At 37.4% G+C, this 17735-nt stretch overlaps 2 protein-coding genes across 2 annotated transcripts; both read right to left on the bottom strand.

Annotated features, from left to right (window-relative positions):
• Positions 1-1055: 1055 nt before the first annotated feature.
• Positions 1056-2033, bottom strand: LOC100961657 (olfactory receptor 6K6-like). Its single transcript, XM_003795380.1, has one exon. The coding sequence runs from the start codon at positions 2031-2033 to the stop codon at positions 1056-1058; it is 978 nt and encodes a 325-aa protein (XP_003795428.1).
• Positions 2034-8906: 6873 nt separating this feature from the next.
• LOC100961341 (olfactory receptor 6K2) lies at positions 8907-10009 on the bottom strand. The gene has a single exon (XM_003795379.3). It carries the CDS (start codon positions 9966-9968, stop codon positions 9021-9023), a length of 948 nt encoding a protein of 315 aa, XP_003795427.1. The 5' UTR covers positions 9969-10009; the 3' UTR covers positions 8907-9020.
• Between the last annotated feature and the right edge of the window lie 7726 nt (positions 10010-17735).

The raw sequence follows: 17735 nt of genomic DNA, 5'->3' as shown, positions 1-17735 counted from the left end.
CTCAGAAGAAAAGAATCATTTTATCATAAGGACATTTGTATTAGACTGTTGATCACAGCTCAATTTACAATTGCCAAAATGTGGAAACAACCTAAATGCCCACCAACCCAGGAATGGATTAACAAGTTGTGGTATATGTATAACATGGAATTTTATTCAGCCATTAAGAGAAATGGAGACTTTTGATCTTTTGTATTAAACTGGATTGAGGTAGAATGTATTTTTCTTAGTAAAGCATCACAAGAATGGAAAGCAAGAATCCAATGCACTCAATTCTAATATGAAGGCAGTAGTTGACCCAATACATGGAGGGAGCAGGAAGGGGGGATGGGAGGGGGCTGGAGGGTCATGATGTATGGCACACCTCTTGGAGGTGGGACACAACTATAAGAGGGACTTTACCTAACACATGCAATCAGTGTAAACTAATTCTTTGTACCCTTGATGAATCCCCAAAAATAAAATTTAAAAAAAAGGAAAAATAAATGCCACTTGTACTCAGTACTAAATCAACACTAATTGATCCACATTTATGCACACATATGGAAGTAAAATGAAGCAGGTGAAGGGGGAGGAGGGGATAGGTAAACTCACACTTAAGGGGGGTACAATGCATACTATCTGGGTGAAGAAGACACTTGTAACCTTGACTCAATCTGTACAAAGCAAACTGTGTAACCAAAACTTGTGTACCCCTGTAATATTCTGAAATGAAACTTTAAAACATTATCCTAAAGAGGTCTCAGCAATGGTTTATAAAAACAGAGAAGTATGTTTATTTCTATTTCACTAGATTAGAGAAGATATCAAGGCAGAAAAAGAATTTTTAAGACTCTCTGGATTTTAAAAAATAATAAAACAAGGACTTGCGGAGATTTTATTCCACTTTCTTTGGATATTATGGTCACTCAATCTTTGAGGATATTTACTATTAACAAATTCATAGGGATAGTAAGAACAGTGAAATGTTAATTTACTATCTCTACACAGAAGAAATAAGCCCAACAGAATAGAGACACTAACAGCAATGTAGATATTTGCATAGATACACTTTATTAACTAGTATGCTTTTTGGCTTGTTTGATATGATGTGTGAGTATAATAGAGTGGCACATGTGCTTTTTTATGGCTTCCTTGATCTCTTTATTCCTCAGACTGTAGATAATTGGGTTGAAGAACGGAGACAACACTGCGAACATTAAGCTGATGGTTGTGTCCCAGAAGAAGGAGTACTTTGCAGAGAAACGAAGGTACATCAGAGCTACACTTCCAAAAAATATTAAGAAAATAGCAAGGTGGGAAGCACAGGTGGAAAAGGCCTTTCGGCGCCCTTCGGCAGAGCGGATTCTTAGGATTACTGCAATGATCCGGACGTAAGCCAAAGCCACAAGCATTACAGCTGTGATGATCTCCACAGCATGTACAATGTCCACGATCTTGATTAATGTAATTGTGCCAGTGTCCATACACGCCAGATTCAGGATGGGATCAAAGTCACAGAAGATATTCTGAATTTGGTTTGGACCACAAAATGGCAGTGTGGCTATCCAAGCAATCTCAGGGAGTGGCGTGAAAAAGCCACAGAAGCAACAGCCCAGAGTCAGTTGACTGTAGAGCTGAGGTGTCATGACTGTGGTGTAGCGGAGGGGGTTGCAGATGGCCAGGTATCTGTCCATAGCCATGGTGGTGAGCAAGCAAACCTCAGTGATGCCAAGGGAGTGAAAGAAATACATCTGCAAGAGGCAACCAGCCAGGGAGATGGTCTTCTGCTCACTGACTAGGTTGGAGAGCATCTTGGGGATGGTGGTCGTGGTATACCAGATCTCCAGGAAGGAGAGGACGCTGATAAAGAAATACATGGGGGTGTGCAAGCGGGAATCCAGTTTGACAGCAAAGAAAACCATAAGATTCCCAATGATGATGAACAGGTAGATGAGTAGCAAGAGAATAAAAAACAGAAGCCCACCTTCCCGCAAGTGAGGAAAACCCGTGAATACAAATTCTATCACTACTGTCTGACTCTTATTGGCCATCTTCTCAGCTGTAAGGTGAAAAAAAAAAAAAAGAAGAAGAAGAAGAAGAAATGAGATTCCTGAACAGACAGTTTAGTAAATTAATTAGACATCCAATTCATTCATGATATTTAGTGAGCAATTACTGTTTTCCATGTACTATATAATATTCTGGAATGAGAAGGATCACCACAAAAGATGCACGGTTCCAACTATATAAATTGCTGTATTTCTCCTAGCCAATGATACCGTGAAATTTAACATAAATGGTTAATTGCCTCTGATAGTCAAGAACACACTTCCATAATTGACATAATTGTCCCCTTTCCTTTTTTTTCCTTTCCTTTTTCCTTTCCTTTTTTTTTCTTAGAAAGAATTTATACCCTTCACCTTTGTCCCTGTATATCAGGTCCTCGTCTGCTGAGAAGAAGAATACATCAGAGTTCAATTCACCATTTCATTTGGGTTATTCTTTATCATCCACTCAGACTCTATGAGGACAAAGATCATTTTTGTAAAGTAATATGTAAAATGCATAGAACATCAACAGAGACAGAGATGATGTGTAACAATTAGTTGGTTGATTTACTGATTAATTCTAATTTAGGAATATGTGATCCATAGTTTTTTCACTCCTATCAAGTTGCTTTTGTTTTTAGAGCAATTTTCCTAGAGTGCCTGAGACAAAATTAGTTCAAAGTTCCTGTGGCTGATGGAAAAATCATAATCAGGAAATCAGACTGTCATATTATAGAGGAAATGAAAGTGTAGGTGACATGAGACTATTAACATGTGAAATGAGTAGGCTAGAATGTGATGGAATTTTAGAGTTAAGACTAATATGTTTTAAAAATTTATGATTTCCTAGCTGCAAAATGCCAACATTTTATTGCTTTCAACCTGCAATTAAGGTTTAGAGTGTCCTTACACTCTACTATACTTAGTAGATAAATCAACTTACAGCTGTTTGTACAAACCATTCTCTTTCCCCTAGGAACCCAGACCCTCTGTTTACATAGAAAAGCCTCTGAAAATCTGTTATTCCAAGTTCTGAAGAGCTAAACACAAGCAACAAAACGTCCAAAAATAGAGAGGCAACTGTTAGCATCTTTTCCCTTTTATGCTTTTTGTGGATGAAACCACACAGAACATCAGAAACCATGACTCAATTTGACAGTCATTCACTGAGACCATTATTGTATAGAGTTCCTGCTAGATATGGGGAAACATGCAGATATTAATCAATGACCAGTATGCTCCAAGTTGAGTATATTAATTATAATTCCAGGTAGAAAGCAATCAGAGGAACAGATAATGTACAGAGAGATTTCAGGGAAGCTGAAGATCATTGTCAATGGAGTCCTGATCTGGGATTCAAGGTCTACACTTTTGAAAAAGTTACTTACCTTTTCTTTGTCTTAATGTTTTTCAACTGCAAACAAGAAATGATGGGATCACTTATCTCATTATATTATAAGCACTAAATAAAGTAACTGATGCAGAAACATCCTGGTCTAGGCACACAGAGATAATAAATGTTCGATACAATCATAGTTATTAGTTAGTCTTCTTCCCTAAAGGGGTGAATAAGACTAAAAATGTGTCTACTGGGGAGAGTTCAGGTAGCGCCTGACAGGTAATGCTGAGACAGTGACGCTGAGTGCTACTGCAGGAAGAAAGACGTGCACTTGGACATATGGACTTGGTTTGGTTACTTGTTCTGTCAGTAGCCAACCTTCTGACCTTAGACAAATCCGTTTGTTTGGATTTGTTAAAATACGTACATTGCGTATATAATTTCTGCCTCGCTAGTTTGTTGTAAGGATTAAGTGAGGTGATTCAACAGAAATTATTTTATAGGCTATAGTTCTTATCAAAATTGGGCCTGAACCCTCATGCCCACGTGAACAGTAGTGTACAGGGAGGTTGGATTTGTCTACATTCGCCCCATAACTTGCTCACTCAACTAATACACATTCTATACATACCATTTTCTTCCTTGGCACATTTGGCCAAAGCCTTTGATTTTTACCTGCTCAAAATGTTCTGGATCCTTTCTCTGGGCCAGTGAATCTATAGGTGGGGGAAGATCTGTACTACTTGGTTCCGTATTTTGAACTTTCTGACATCAAGGCTCATGCTTACCTCTGCCTTTACCTTGAAAATAGGATGCAACACACACAACTAGAGACTTAATAGAGATGACAAACTCCTTAATTTTCCCCAGGGAGTTTTCTTCCGGAGTGTCTGAGGATTTTGAGTATCAAAACCAAAGAAAGTAGCCCATTCCCTTAAGATTAATTAAGAAAAATAACTGACACTTAGAGGTGCTATTCTAAAGGCATCTTTCACTTCATTCATTAACTCTAGGTCATATTGCCGTGGGAAAGTATGGAAAGTATGAAGAAAGAGGAAAAGTTTGAAAATAAAGGGAAAGGAGAAAAGGAAAGATAGATGAGGTAACAAGGAAAGAGCAAAGAGAAAAACAACCTCTGGCCTTGGTCATCTCATTTTCTTTATAAACTACTCAAATGTCTAATACAGCTTCCTTTATTTTCCTTAGCTAGACTCTCATTTTTTATACATTAATTTCCACCTTCTGTCTCTAAAGTGCAATCTCAGTTAGGATTGATCTTTGTGTCTTTTTATCTTCTACAACCTCATCTCTTATCTTAAGCCTGTGTTCACCAAGGGGAAAGATCTGAGAGGGTAAAAAGCAAATGTGGCAAATGCATCCAATATTGGGCAATTCAGTTACATTGTGCTCTCTATCACTTTAATAATACTCTTTTAAATAAAAACAATTTGTTTTCTTTACCCTGTTGCATGAATAAAAAAAGTAGGCACATTGATGATTTTCAGCACAGATGAGATAACAAAAAACAAATGTTAAGACAGTTCCATGTTTTAATAAAAATATTTTATGTTCCCACTTATACAAGACATTCATTAATTTTATGTATTCTGACTTCCCGCTCCCTTTTAATGTGGAAAGAAGAGTAGAGAGTGATTACTTATTGGATGAGGAAGAGCAAAAGACCCGTTCCAGTTTCTTCTATTTCTTAAGCTCTAATTCCCCCTGAATTGTGAGATTCTGGATATCAGAGATTATACTTGAGACCCATGTTGTTCCCACATTTACCAGACTTCCCCGCATATAGTAGATAGTTTAAAATGCTTCTTGAAGAAATTTATGAAGCATTTCAGTAGTACTAACAAGAAAGTTGGGGATTAACTATGCTGTATAGTTGAGATAAGTCTCCCTTATGTGTAGTGATTACTTTTATCTGTCAAGTTGGGCAAAGGGGTTCCCACATAGCTTATAAAGCATTATTTCTGAGTGTGTCTTTGAAGGTGTTTCAGGAAGAGATTGCCATTTGAATCAATTAGTTGAGTGCTGATTTACCTCACCAATGTGTGTGGGCACCACCCCACCTGCGGAAGGCAGACCAAATAGAACAAGGCACAGACAGGGCAGATGTTCTGAGCTGGGGCATCTCTTCCCTCCTGCCTTTGGTCATTGGTGCTTTTGGTTCTCTGGTCTTTGGACTTGGAGAAAATTATACCACCAGCTTTCCTATTTCTACTAAGAGCTTCTGGGTGTGCACAGAAGTGGAATCTTATCTCCTCTGACTGTAGAGTTGAAACAGCTAAAAACAAATACAATCTCATCCTGTGATTGGCAGAGTTACAAAGCAAGTTGAACTTCCATCCTTTCAGAGTGTCCAGTGGTGGGAAAGAAGAGGATCCTTTAAGCAGGTGTGAGGACATATGGGAAGTCCCTGATGATGCCAGGATCGTTGAACACCTAAATTCTGATTAGTCTCTTTTGGCAATGGAAGGTGACTCCATACTTACAATGATATTAACCTTTTCACCTCCCTCTGAATTTTTTAACCTTGCATTGACCACAGAAATTGTCAGGAGAACATAGGAGGTCAGACAATGAAATTTATAAACTCATCCCAGAAAAAGTGCTACATACCTCATTGCTGAATATCACTATGGTTACCAGAAGGCCAAAAGGAGTACTCCAAAGTACTGTTGCACTGTTGACTTTGTGTTTATTGGACCTAGTCAGCAATGAGGTATGTAGCACTTTTTCTAGAATGAGTTCACCAGCTTAATTGTCTGACCTCATACAGCAGAGAGTTCCTATAAGAATGGTACCATAAAAGTTTCAGTCAGAACCTTCACATTCTGTACAGAAAGAGGCCTTTAAAAATGATAAGGTTGGGACTTGAACAAAAGTATTATGATGGACATAAAATCCATTTCTGCTAGCATGTAACTTCTAGGAGTCAGGGACCATTTTACTGCTGTATTTACTGCTGTATTATTATAACCTTAAACCAGTGCTTAACAAATGGTCGGTGCTCTAGAATTATTTAATTTGATAGGAAAACCTATAAATAGGACAAATATTTTCAGATTTCAATGAGTTCAACAACAATTAGTTATAACAATTGTACTGGGGAAAAGATTCCTATAAGAAGCCTTAGAAATGAACTTAAGGAAATGATCCCTTAATAAAAATACATAAAGCATACATGCACACATACTGTGTAAACTGTCCAGTCCTATATCACAATTTAATTTTCATGAATCTGGATCACCATTCCCTTTCAGAAGATACCACACTGGTCCCTTGCACTGTTGACATTGTGTTTATTGGACCTACTGAGCAAGAAGAAGCTACTTTAGACTTACTGTAAGGAATTTGCATGTCAGAGAGTGGGAAATAACTGACTAAAATCCAGGGCCCTTCTACCTCAATTAAATTTCTAGGGATATAGTGTTTGTTATGGGGCTTATCAAGATGTCCCTTCTTGAAGCTGTTGCTTCTTGCCTATTATATACCAAGAAAAAAGGCACAACGCTTAGTGGGCCTATTTGGATTTTAGAAGCACCGTAGTTTTCATTTGATTATGTTACCATAGCTTACTTACCTGGTGACCCAAAATGCTGCTAGTTTGAAATAGTTGTCTAATTAAAGTTAACGAGGAATGAGTTAGCAGCCTCTATTCTCTCCAAGGTAGAAGGTACATGTTTCCTCAATCCTGTAAATTCACTAAGAGCACACTGTGAGCTTTCTTTCTCTGTTTCCTTTTCTCTTGTTTCTCTCTCATCTTGGACTATTCCCTAGTGCACACATACATACCCTATATCACAATTTAATTTCACAATTTCACAAACGCACATGGAGGGTAGCCAAGAACATTACTATATGATGATGATTTAAAGTGAGGGTAGGTTTAATCACAGAAGGTTTTTAGGCACAATAGTAAAGTTATTCGATTCAAATTTCAAGAAATAATTCAGTTAGCAGTGGGGAAAGCAGTTTGAAGGTGGGAGAGTGTGGATATAAGCGATGTAGTGTTAGATAGACAAATTTTTACGACCTCTGATAACATTTAGGAAAGTACAGTACAAATTTTTAAAAGTGGAGAAAAGAGGGAAAAAATAACGTGACCTGTTCATAAAATGGAGATTTATGTGTTTACGTTTGTAGCAATATTGCACTTAAAAAAGCAGAGGGACGATAATTAACTAGTGAAGTAATGCTATTCCTTGAGTATTTTGAGGAACATTAAAAATACATAACTTAAACTTATAAATACTTCTGTATCCCCCTTTTCCCTCTTCCCTCCTTTTTCTAAACCAAGTATTCTCTGAAGCCTTTCTTTGACCCAGACCTCCTCTACCCACAACCTACAACTTTTTTTCATTTTCTTTCTCTTCTCTACTCTAGCCCTTTACTAGATAATATGAGCCTTTTCTCTGTAATAGCTTCCTCTCTATTTCTAGGTTTCCACTTAACTTGAAATTATCATAAGATTAAGGGGTGAGGATAAGGAAAGGTCTGTGTTGCTCTGTACCTGTAGCTTAGTGGTTAGGGTGCCAGTCACATGCCTGGGGCTGGAGGGTTTGAACCTGGCCCAGGCCTGATAAACAACAATGACAACAACAACAACAACAAATAGCTGGGCATCATGGCAGGCACCTAAAGTCCCAGGTATGTGGGAGGCTGAGGCAAGAGAATCACTTAAGCCCAAGGGTCTGAAGTTGCTGTTGCTGTGAGTTGTGATGCCATGGCACTCTACTGAGGGTGATATAGTGAGGCTCTATCTCAAAACAAAAACGGAAAGGGCTGTGTACACCAAAGTGGGACAATTACTCTGATAGCTATAGGATTTGTGCTGGTGTGAGAGGGAATGCCTACTGATGTTTGTGCAGTGATAAGCTTTAGCCCATCCAAACTGTGGGACGGGCCCTGGAGTAAATAACCTTTTATGAAGCATGTATGACAAGAAGAGTCAGCAAGAGAAGTTCTTACCAGCCCTCAACATGGTAAGATGAAAAGAGAGGTCAGAATCCTGAAAGCCCAAGGAGAAGAAGCCTTGAAAAATGAAGAGTTATTGCTACTACAGTTGACTAGTTGGCTAGAAAAATCTAATGGCAGCATGTTGGTACTGGTTTATTTATTCAACTGCTATTTATTACATTTATGACTTAAAATGCACAGTGCATTTAATCACAGTAAATACAAAGAGTAGGCATTTTTAATCAAGAAAAAATTGATTACTTAATGGATAACTTCATTAGATGACTTATTGATTAATTCCAGAATACTCAATTTAGAAATTTGAGCCATTCTTCAACCATATACACTGGAGACACCATGAAGAAAACTTAGTTTATAAAGATAATTTTTCAACTACCATGTCTTATAAATGTTTTGACTGGTTAAAATTAATGTTTATGTAAAATATTTCAACAAAAAGAATTTACCATCAGTAATGTGTCAGAATGTTTAATTAATTCAAAAATATGTCAAATTAGATAAAGATTGAAAAGAAATCATTGACTTCAACTATTGTTCATTGGTGACCTGTGGGAGACCAGTTTCAGTAAAATGCTGATGGGAAAAGATAGACTGCTGAGGATGAAGAGGGCTCAACAACTATGTAGACTCTGAACTAAGAGCTCTTCCTTGAGTTCCCTGGTCTACTGGCAGATGATCTTTGCTTGACCCAGGTGCTTTCTTATAGCTTCTTTTATCTCTTTATTCCTCAGGCTATAGATAATGGGGTTGAAGAAGGGAGACAGAACCGTAAAGCCCAGAGCAATGGCTGTGTCCCAGAACAAGGAGTAAGTGGCAGAGAAGCGTAGGTACATGAGAGCCACATTGCCAAAGAAAAGCAAAAAGACAGTGAGGTGAGAGACACAAGTGGAGAATGCTTTGCGACGGCCCTCAGCGGAGCGAATGCGTAGGATCACAGCCACAATGCCAACGTAGGACATGACAGTGAGCATCACGGCTGTGATAATCTCCACTGCATGGACAATGTCCACTATCTGAATCATAATGATGGCTTGTGTGTCCGTGCAGGCCAGGCGCAGCACTGGGAGGAAGTCACAGAAGATGTGCTCAAGGCGGTTTGACCCACAAAATGGCAATGTGGAGATCCAAGCGATCTCAGGCAGGGGTGTGACAAAGCCACAGACACAGCAACTGAAAGTCAGCTGGGCACATAGCTTGGGGGTCATGATAGTGGGATAATGTAGAGGACTGCAGATGGCCAGGTAGCGATCAAAGGCCATAGCTGTCAGGAGACACACCTCACTGATGCCTGTGGAATGGAAGAAATACATCTGCAGGAGACAACCATTTAAGGAAATGCTCCTCCTTTCACTAAGCAGGCTGGAGAGCATTTCTGGGATGGTGGCAGTAGTATACCAGATCTCCAGGAAAGAAAGTGCACTAATAAGGAAGTACATAGGGGTGTGCAGGTGAGTGTTCAGATGGACCACTGCCATGATGACCAGGTTCCCAACAACGATGAAAGCATAGATGAAGAGCAGTGGGATAAAGCAGATGACAGACTTTCCCCAGGAATAAGGGAAAGCAGAGAAGATAAATTCCTGTGAGGTGGTCCAATTTGGGCTCTCCATCTCCAAGTTGGAAGTGAGAGTTTCAACTCCCAGGGCACTCAAGCCTTCTAGGAGTTTCTGCTATTGATCAGAGGAGTATACTTCCCAGAAGCCCGACTCTGGCTAGATGCCTGCACTGGGGGTGCAGAGGAAGACGAAGGCAGAAGGAACTGGTCCATATTCCATAGCTGCTCACTCACAACAACTAAAGCTGCAGAATGGGGAAAATCCAGTCAGAAAGTATAGCCAGCATTTCCGGCCAGTGATTCTCAAATTTTAGTTTGTGTCAGAACCACTTGGAGTGACTTAAAATGACAATTGCTGGTCCCCAGAGTTTTAATCCAGCAAGGCTGAGGTCAGGTTGGGGCCCAGAATTTGCATTTCTAGCAAACTTCTAGGCACTGGGTCCTGCTGGTTATCGGACAATAATTTGAAACATTTTGTTTCGATAAATATGAAATTAGGCTAGGCAAGGAAGGAAAGACAAGATGATTTTCTTTCCCATAATTGAGTCTTCCTGATTCCCTAGTGATCTTCTCACAACTGTTTCAAAATTCTTTCCTCAAGCTCCCACTTCATCTGATTTTTGCAAGGCCTATACCTTGACTGAATATTTTAATGGTAAAGACAAAGCCATCACTGGTGAGTTCTGTCCATCTTCCCTTTCTTCCTCTAAATAACTCACGCTCTCTTCAAATATATATTCTTTTATTCATTTATTATTATTATTTTTTAAAGACAGAGGTCTTACTACATCACCCTCAGTAGAGTACCATGGCATCACAGCTCACAGCAACCTCAAACTCTTGGGTTTAAGTGATTCTCTTGCCTCAGCCTCCCAAATAGCTGAGACTACAGGCACTCGCCACAATGCCTGGCTACAAATATATATTCTAAAGAATAATTCAGAGAATATTCTGAGGAGGAAAACTATAGAAATGCTTGTATGTTATTTTATTTTCTTTCAAAAGATGAACCATTCTGTCTCCTTCCATCCTTTCTGTACTGAGTTTTCTAGATAAGGAGATCACAAGGGTGTTTTATACCAGAAGTCTTTGATAAATGAAATATAATTCATGAAAACTGACATTAATGAGCAATGAATATAGAGCTGCTCCAGTAGAATTTTATGGGGTAGTTAGATGGGTGGGAAAAGATGTGGGATTCTGTGGAATACAATTTAAACATCATATGTTATAAGACATTGTCCTACGAATTTATTCCCTTTTCAGAATTATTTCTTTTACTTTATTAATTTCTTTTCTTCTGCTATCAAATATGCACATATCATTTTATCTTGGAGAAAAAAATGCTATCTCTACTCAGACTATTTATCCTTTTTGTATCAATATCATTATTTTTCTAATTTGTAATAGATCTTTCTTCATTCATTTTTAAATCTCTTTGAATAAATTATCTATTCTCAGTTTTCCATATCTCTTTCTTTAAGGATACCAATGGCTTTCTGATTGAAAATTCAATGGCCTCCTTCTGCCCTAATTGTCACTAGCCTCTGAGGTTCAATCTCCCAGTCTTTGGAAGTCTCTCCTTCCTTTGACTTTTAGATTCCACACCGTCCTGGTGTCCCTTATTGCCTATTCCATTCCATGTCCTAAGTGTGAAGATGACTCACAATTTTTGTCTTCATTTTTCTCTTTTCTCTAAATTTCCTTTCACACAGAAGAATCATTTCCTTCAAGATCTCCTGTAATCAAAAACTTATCAGCTTCTGCCTTCTATTCTCTTTAATTAATGTAACCTCAGAATTCCTTGCTTTGGTTCTCTCTCCTGAGCCACACATTTTCATTAGGACTCTTCCTCTTTGAGCCTCACCTTAACCCAAATTTGCCATTCCCACTTATGATGGACTGAATTATGCCCCCCCCCAGAATGTGACTATATTTAGAGATAAGGTATTTAAAGTGGTGATTAAATTAAAATGAGGAAATTTGGGTTTGCTATAATCCAATGTGACTAGTGTCCTCAGAAGCAGAAATTTAGATAACTGGCAGTTTCAGGGAGAAATATAAATAAAGACTTGGGGAGACAACAGACACCTGCAGGCTAAGGAGAAAAGCCTCAGAACGCACCCCTACTGCAAACTTGATCACAGACTTCCCATATCCAGAATTGTAAGACAATAAATTTCTGTTTAACCCACTCCATCTGCAGTACTTACTTATTACCAAACTAATACACCATCCTTATCTTCAACACTAAACCAATTTTCCTCAACGACTTAATTTTTGTTCACCTAGATACCAAATTTTCTCATTGTTATATCTGTTATTTCCTAGGCTCTGAAACCAAATTAGTCATCAAATTCTGCCTAAGTTATTTTTTCTTCATATGTCATGAATATCTTTTTTGATAGTTATCTCTCCTTTTACCCTACTTAGATACCTAGTCATAATGCATACACTTTGGCAATGAATTTCCAATTCAAGCTTCCATTTCTTAAAGAGCAATTTTGCTAAGCATTAGTTTCCTCATGTGACTCCACTTTTATATGTATACTGAAGTTTTATTTTCTCACCATTATTTTCTCACCATTATCTTCCTCCAAATTTTCTCTTCTTCTAAAAAGAAATATCTCAAATTCTCTTGGATAATTCTTTTCCAATCACTGGATCAGGAAATAATAAACTCTTTTTTCTCTGTCATTGATGATTTTATTGTTTTGTGTATGCCTTAGGAAAGGGCATTCTATTAAAGGGTTCCTATTTATATTATAATACTTATGCATGCATTTGTTCATTGATTACCTGATTAAGTCCCATCAAACTACTTTTTTTGCACACAGCAGTGAGCATCGTCTTCCTTTAATATATTACTAAAAATATTTTTTTTTATTTTTTTCAGAAAACAAAGTCATCTTATCTCTTGTTGCTATAGTAACTTGCTAATTACCAATTCGGTTTATCAAAACTATTATTCCAATCATGTAACTTACATTTTCTGATTTCTAAACATTTCTAAAGGAATTTTTTCCTTTCTGAAAAATCCTCCTCTCATCTGTCTTCCAATTTGTCTCTTATTTTCTTAACCAAGTTCTACAGGTGACTCTTCTAGTTTTAAAAAGCTAATATTACATGTCTTAAACAACTGTATTTCTATTCTCTGTGAAACATATACATGTATATATGTGTTTATGCAGAACATGTGTTAACACAGAACATATATATACACACGGGAAGGTGGAAAGTTTGGGAACTATGTATATATTCCTTTTAAAATATTTTTCTTTTAAGCTTTCTTGATTTTTGCAAATATATTTGATCTTTCCCATAAGTCTTAATGTCTCCTAAAAGTTGTCCCTACATTTTCTAACTATGATCCTCAGAGCAGTGTTCTATGAAATAAACCAATTTGCTAGTTCAAGAAGCTGTATCTTGAGTAGACCCATTTCTCTAACTTTGAAGAGAAGTGATTATACCAAGGAAAGGATAAGAAAGATCTGAACCATAAAGAAGCACCATTAGGCTTGCCTATGGAACCCTCCACCTTCATTCAGATGTCTGTAGTGGTAAGTCTAGGGCAACTGTCAATGCCACTAAATGTTCAACAGATAGCTGGCAACCTCACCAATTCCTAAAACATTTATTCCTTAAACATTTCAGAAAATGAATCACAATGCTGATGTGTGGTTTTAAAGTAATCTTTTAAACTTTGGTCCTATTTGCATCACACCCACTTCTTAAAAAAATGTACTAATTGAAATCTTTATGCTTTGTACTAACTTGCCCAGTAACATTCTTCCCTAACTCCTTGCTCAAAACAAGAAGGAGCAAGCTACTCACAACTCACAATATCTACAGGCCTATCTGGACTGCCTGTTTTTGTGCAGGTATATTATTTCCTTCCTTGGCTCTCTCCCATTTCCCGGTATCAGCTAATCCACTGACCTTGATGCTGTAGGTTCCACAGTCAGAATAATCAGGGATGAAGACAACCTTCACTACTCTTATGTGGAGTATAAAGAGAAGACAAGCTTCCTTTGTTCTTTTCCTATGTTTCTACCCTGAGTCCATCATTGTAGATAATTTCTTTCATCACCCAGTGACATACAGTGAACCATAAAGAACCTCTACAGTGACTCTCCCTGTAGAGTTCCTCTCCTCTCTCTTTCTCTCTGCCTTTGTGTTCTTCTATCCTAATCTCTCTTTGTATGTATGTATGGATGGATGGATCATTTCCTAAGCATAACTAGAAAGGTAGGGTAGACTCTCTTGGGACACTTACACAGATGACTCAAGCTTTAAGTAGAAAACAACTATCACTAAATGGCTCCAATTAGGGAAAGCAGTTAACTCAGGTTAGGCTGGTAATTAGTAAAACCCCAATTCCAGGGAATTCAATCCAGGACAAATAAGATGGTTTGGGAATTCTAAGAAACGGAATAAACATACCTAAAAAAGTTCTTTTCCTGTGGTACTTTTGGTTGGATTGACTTTTAATGAATTAAGATGCTGAAATCTAAGACTTCGATTTGAGGGATGTTGATACAGTAGAGGAAAGGAGATCAGTGGGCAAATGAAAGGAAGGAGCTTAGTTTCCATTCTGTTTGTTTCTCAATCTCTCAGCCTAGCTTACCTGTTTTTGTGCAGGTATGTTATTTTCTTCCCTGTTTCCTTCTCCTTTCCTTGAAGTTTGGAGCCAGTATTTCCCAGTATCGTTTAACCCAATGACCTTGCTGCTGTAGGTTCCACCATGTTGATTTTCTCCCCTGCCCTCATTTTGCCTTCTTTGTGTATACATAGGCTAAACCCTTTTTAGGCAGAGAAATGACAAGCAGGGAAGTCTCCTGAAAGCTAAAGCAAATTCACAGCATTGTATGCTACTCCTGTCAAGATGGTTTCCATTTCCATCCATTCACTCAAACTTCTGCCAAATAAAAGATTAATATGATGTAATTCCTTTCCTTTAGAAAATCAGTGTCTAACAGAACACAGAAATGAATAAAAGTCTAAATTTTACAAGGTAGTAATCCCTAATGTATACAAGCCAAGTGGTCAAAGAGGATAATTAATTATCTCTCATGAATTCAGGGAGAGCTTGACCAGGCATAACTAGGCCTAAAAGAACATAACTTACTAATATTCCTACCCTGTAAGCAGTGAAAATCAGCTTCAATTCAAGCTCTGTCCTACTGGAGGCCAGGAGTCCCAGGACCTCAATCCCAGTTGACCTGGTTCAATTGTTCAGCTGAAGTAGGAAGTTCAGCTGAGGGTCAGAAAGAATCTAAAGTGAAAAATGGGTAAAACTGCAGCAAGCACAGGCAGTGTGAAATAGAAAACAACAGTTACTTACACAAGCTTTAACAAAGACAAAATTTATTTAAGAACAAAGAGAAAGCTTAGAGCTTTTCCAAAGAGAGTTATCAAAATTCATGGGATACTAGCAAAAGCAGTTCTGAGAGGAAAACTCATAGTCTTAAACACCCACATCCAAAAGAAAGAAAGATCACATCAATAATCTAATGAGTCGTCTCAAGAAACTTGAAAAGACAGAGCCAACCAATCCCAAACCCAGTAGAGGAAAAGAAATAACCAAGATCAGAGCTGAACTAAATGAAATGAGTAACTAATTATACAGAAGATTAATGAAACGAAAAGTTGATTCCTTGAAAAGACAACAAAAAATTGACAAGTCTCTTGGTAAATTAACCAGAAATATAAAAGAAAAAAGCTTGAATGAGCTCGATCATTAAAAGGGGGAAATTGCAATTGATATCATGGAAATACAAAACATCATCTCTGAATACTACCAAAATCTTTATGCTCATAAACTTAAAAACATGGAGGAAATGGACAAATTCTTGAGAAAGCATTTGCTTCCAAATCCAAATTTCTGTGTGTCTCTCTGTCCCCCTCCTTCAATTACAGTAGTCCAACAACTTATTGAATTATGCATTTTACAAAGTTAATGATCTGAATATATACAGTGTAGGGCAAAATTAAAGTGATTTTTTTTTTGTTAATTTTAGATAAAGACCATCTATGCCTACGTGTGTGAGAAAGAAAGACATAAAAAGGAAAGAGAGAACATATATTGATAGAAAAAAAAATTACAAGAGGAGAATGTAAAAGTTCTAAATCTAATTGCTCATAGAAAATATAAAAATACCTACCATGAAGTCTAATGTTAGTTATAGAGTATTGCTATTGTGTAGAGAAGTGCTTTTTTCTTCTATTTTTCACTGCAGAATATTATGATGGTACACGTTTTGGTTACATCAGTTGTTTTTGTACAGTATGAGTCAAAGTTTCAAGTGCACTCCTCACCCTGATGGTATGATTGTACCCACCAGGTGTGAGTTTACCCATTCCATCCTGACTCCTCCCACTTGTTTACTTTCTGTTGAATTTTACATTTTGTTTTATTTTAGCATCCTCAGGTTACCCACGCAGTTCATCACTTCTCTAGCTTATGTATTTCACATTGATTTCCATATCCTTTTCTAAATACAGCTCACGGCACAGCTTCCTTGTGATCTGGGAAATTCCACATCTAAGTTTAACTCCATGTTCTCTGTCCAGAGTTCCTAATAACCCCATGGTTTTTTTTTTTGGTTGTAGCCGTCATTGTTGTTTGGCAGGCTGGGCTGGATTTGAACCTACCACCTTGGGTGTACGTGGCTGGCGCCTTAGCCACTTGAGCTACAGGCGCCAAGCCAACCCCATGGTTTTTAATTCTGCTTTCCAGGCTTTGATTATCTTTCCAATAGGTTATGTATAGACTTTCATCCAGTTAATTCCTAGGCTCTCTTCTCCTATTTTGTTTTTGAACATCTGGAGGACAAATATTTCCCTTACTTGGGTCTCTTGCATGTATTCTTAAGGAAATATTTGAAATTTAGGAATCTATTGGGTGCTGGGGTTTTTTTTTTTTTTTTTGCCCTCAGAATTGATAATGTTTTGGTTTTAATTTATTTTGGTTTTGGTGCTGCTGATTTTTAAAATATGTATCTTTGAACACTGTGAGACTACTTGATATAATCAATTGATGTTTTAGATACTTTAGCCAAGCAAAAGTTTTTTTCTTTTCTAGAAAAGGTGAAATATGATATTTTGAGGTATTAAAATAGCCCTTGTGAAGATCTTTAGGCAATGTTACACATACTCCGATCTTTATTTTTAAATTTTTAGCACTTTTCAGTACTTAGGACATCTAGCAGTTTAATAAATCTTGACATTTTTATTCCCCTTGAATTTTTGGTGCAGGAAACTTTAAATATGTGAATTTAAACATTAATTTAATACAGAAATCTAAATTTGAATCTTAGAAAATTTCAGGTAGCAATGCATTAAATACATTTCATAGGGAATGATAATAAAAACAAGGATAATATAGTTCAGCTTAATATATATCTGTGATAATATCTATATCTTATCTATCACTTCTTTTTTTTTCCATGCCTTTGCTATTTTATTCCACTGAATACACTAGAGAAGTTTTCCAACTTAATAATACAATCCATTGAAAACATCCACAGTAGTGGGTGAAAAAAAACAACTTTCTAATGGTTTCAAGAATTATTAACTTCTGCTTTGTTAGCAAACTTGAAAAAATAGAGGAATAATTTGTCATGTTTTATGATGCATTTGTAAAAAATAGACATGGGTTTGGCTCGGCACCTATACCTCAGCGGTTAGGGCGCAGGCCACATACATCGACGCTAGCAAGTTCAAATCCGGCCTGAGTCTACCAAATAACAATGACAACTACAACCAAAAAATAGCCAGGTGTTGTGGCGGGCGCCTGTGGTCCCAGCTACTTGGGAAGCTG

Source organism: Otolemur garnettii, unplaced genomic scaffold (genome assembly GCF_000181295.1).
Source record: "Otolemur garnettii isolate 467f Iridium unplaced genomic scaffold, OtoGar3 scaffold00091, whole genome shotgun sequence".
NCBI classification, from domain to species: Eukaryota; Metazoa; Chordata; class Mammalia; order Primates; family Galagidae; genus Otolemur; species Otolemur garnettii.
This window is presented reverse-complemented; position numbering and strand designations above follow the sequence as displayed.

Excerpts from the sequence above, each read along its gene's own strand:
- LOC100961657 (XM_003795380.1), bottom strand. The coding sequence starts at position 2,033 with ATGGCCAATAAGAGTCAGACAGTAGTGATAGAATTTGTATTCACGGGT.
- LOC100961341 (XM_003795379.3), bottom strand. The coding sequence starts at position 9,968 with ATGGAGAGCCCAAATTGGACCACCTCACAGGAATTTATCTTCTCTGCT.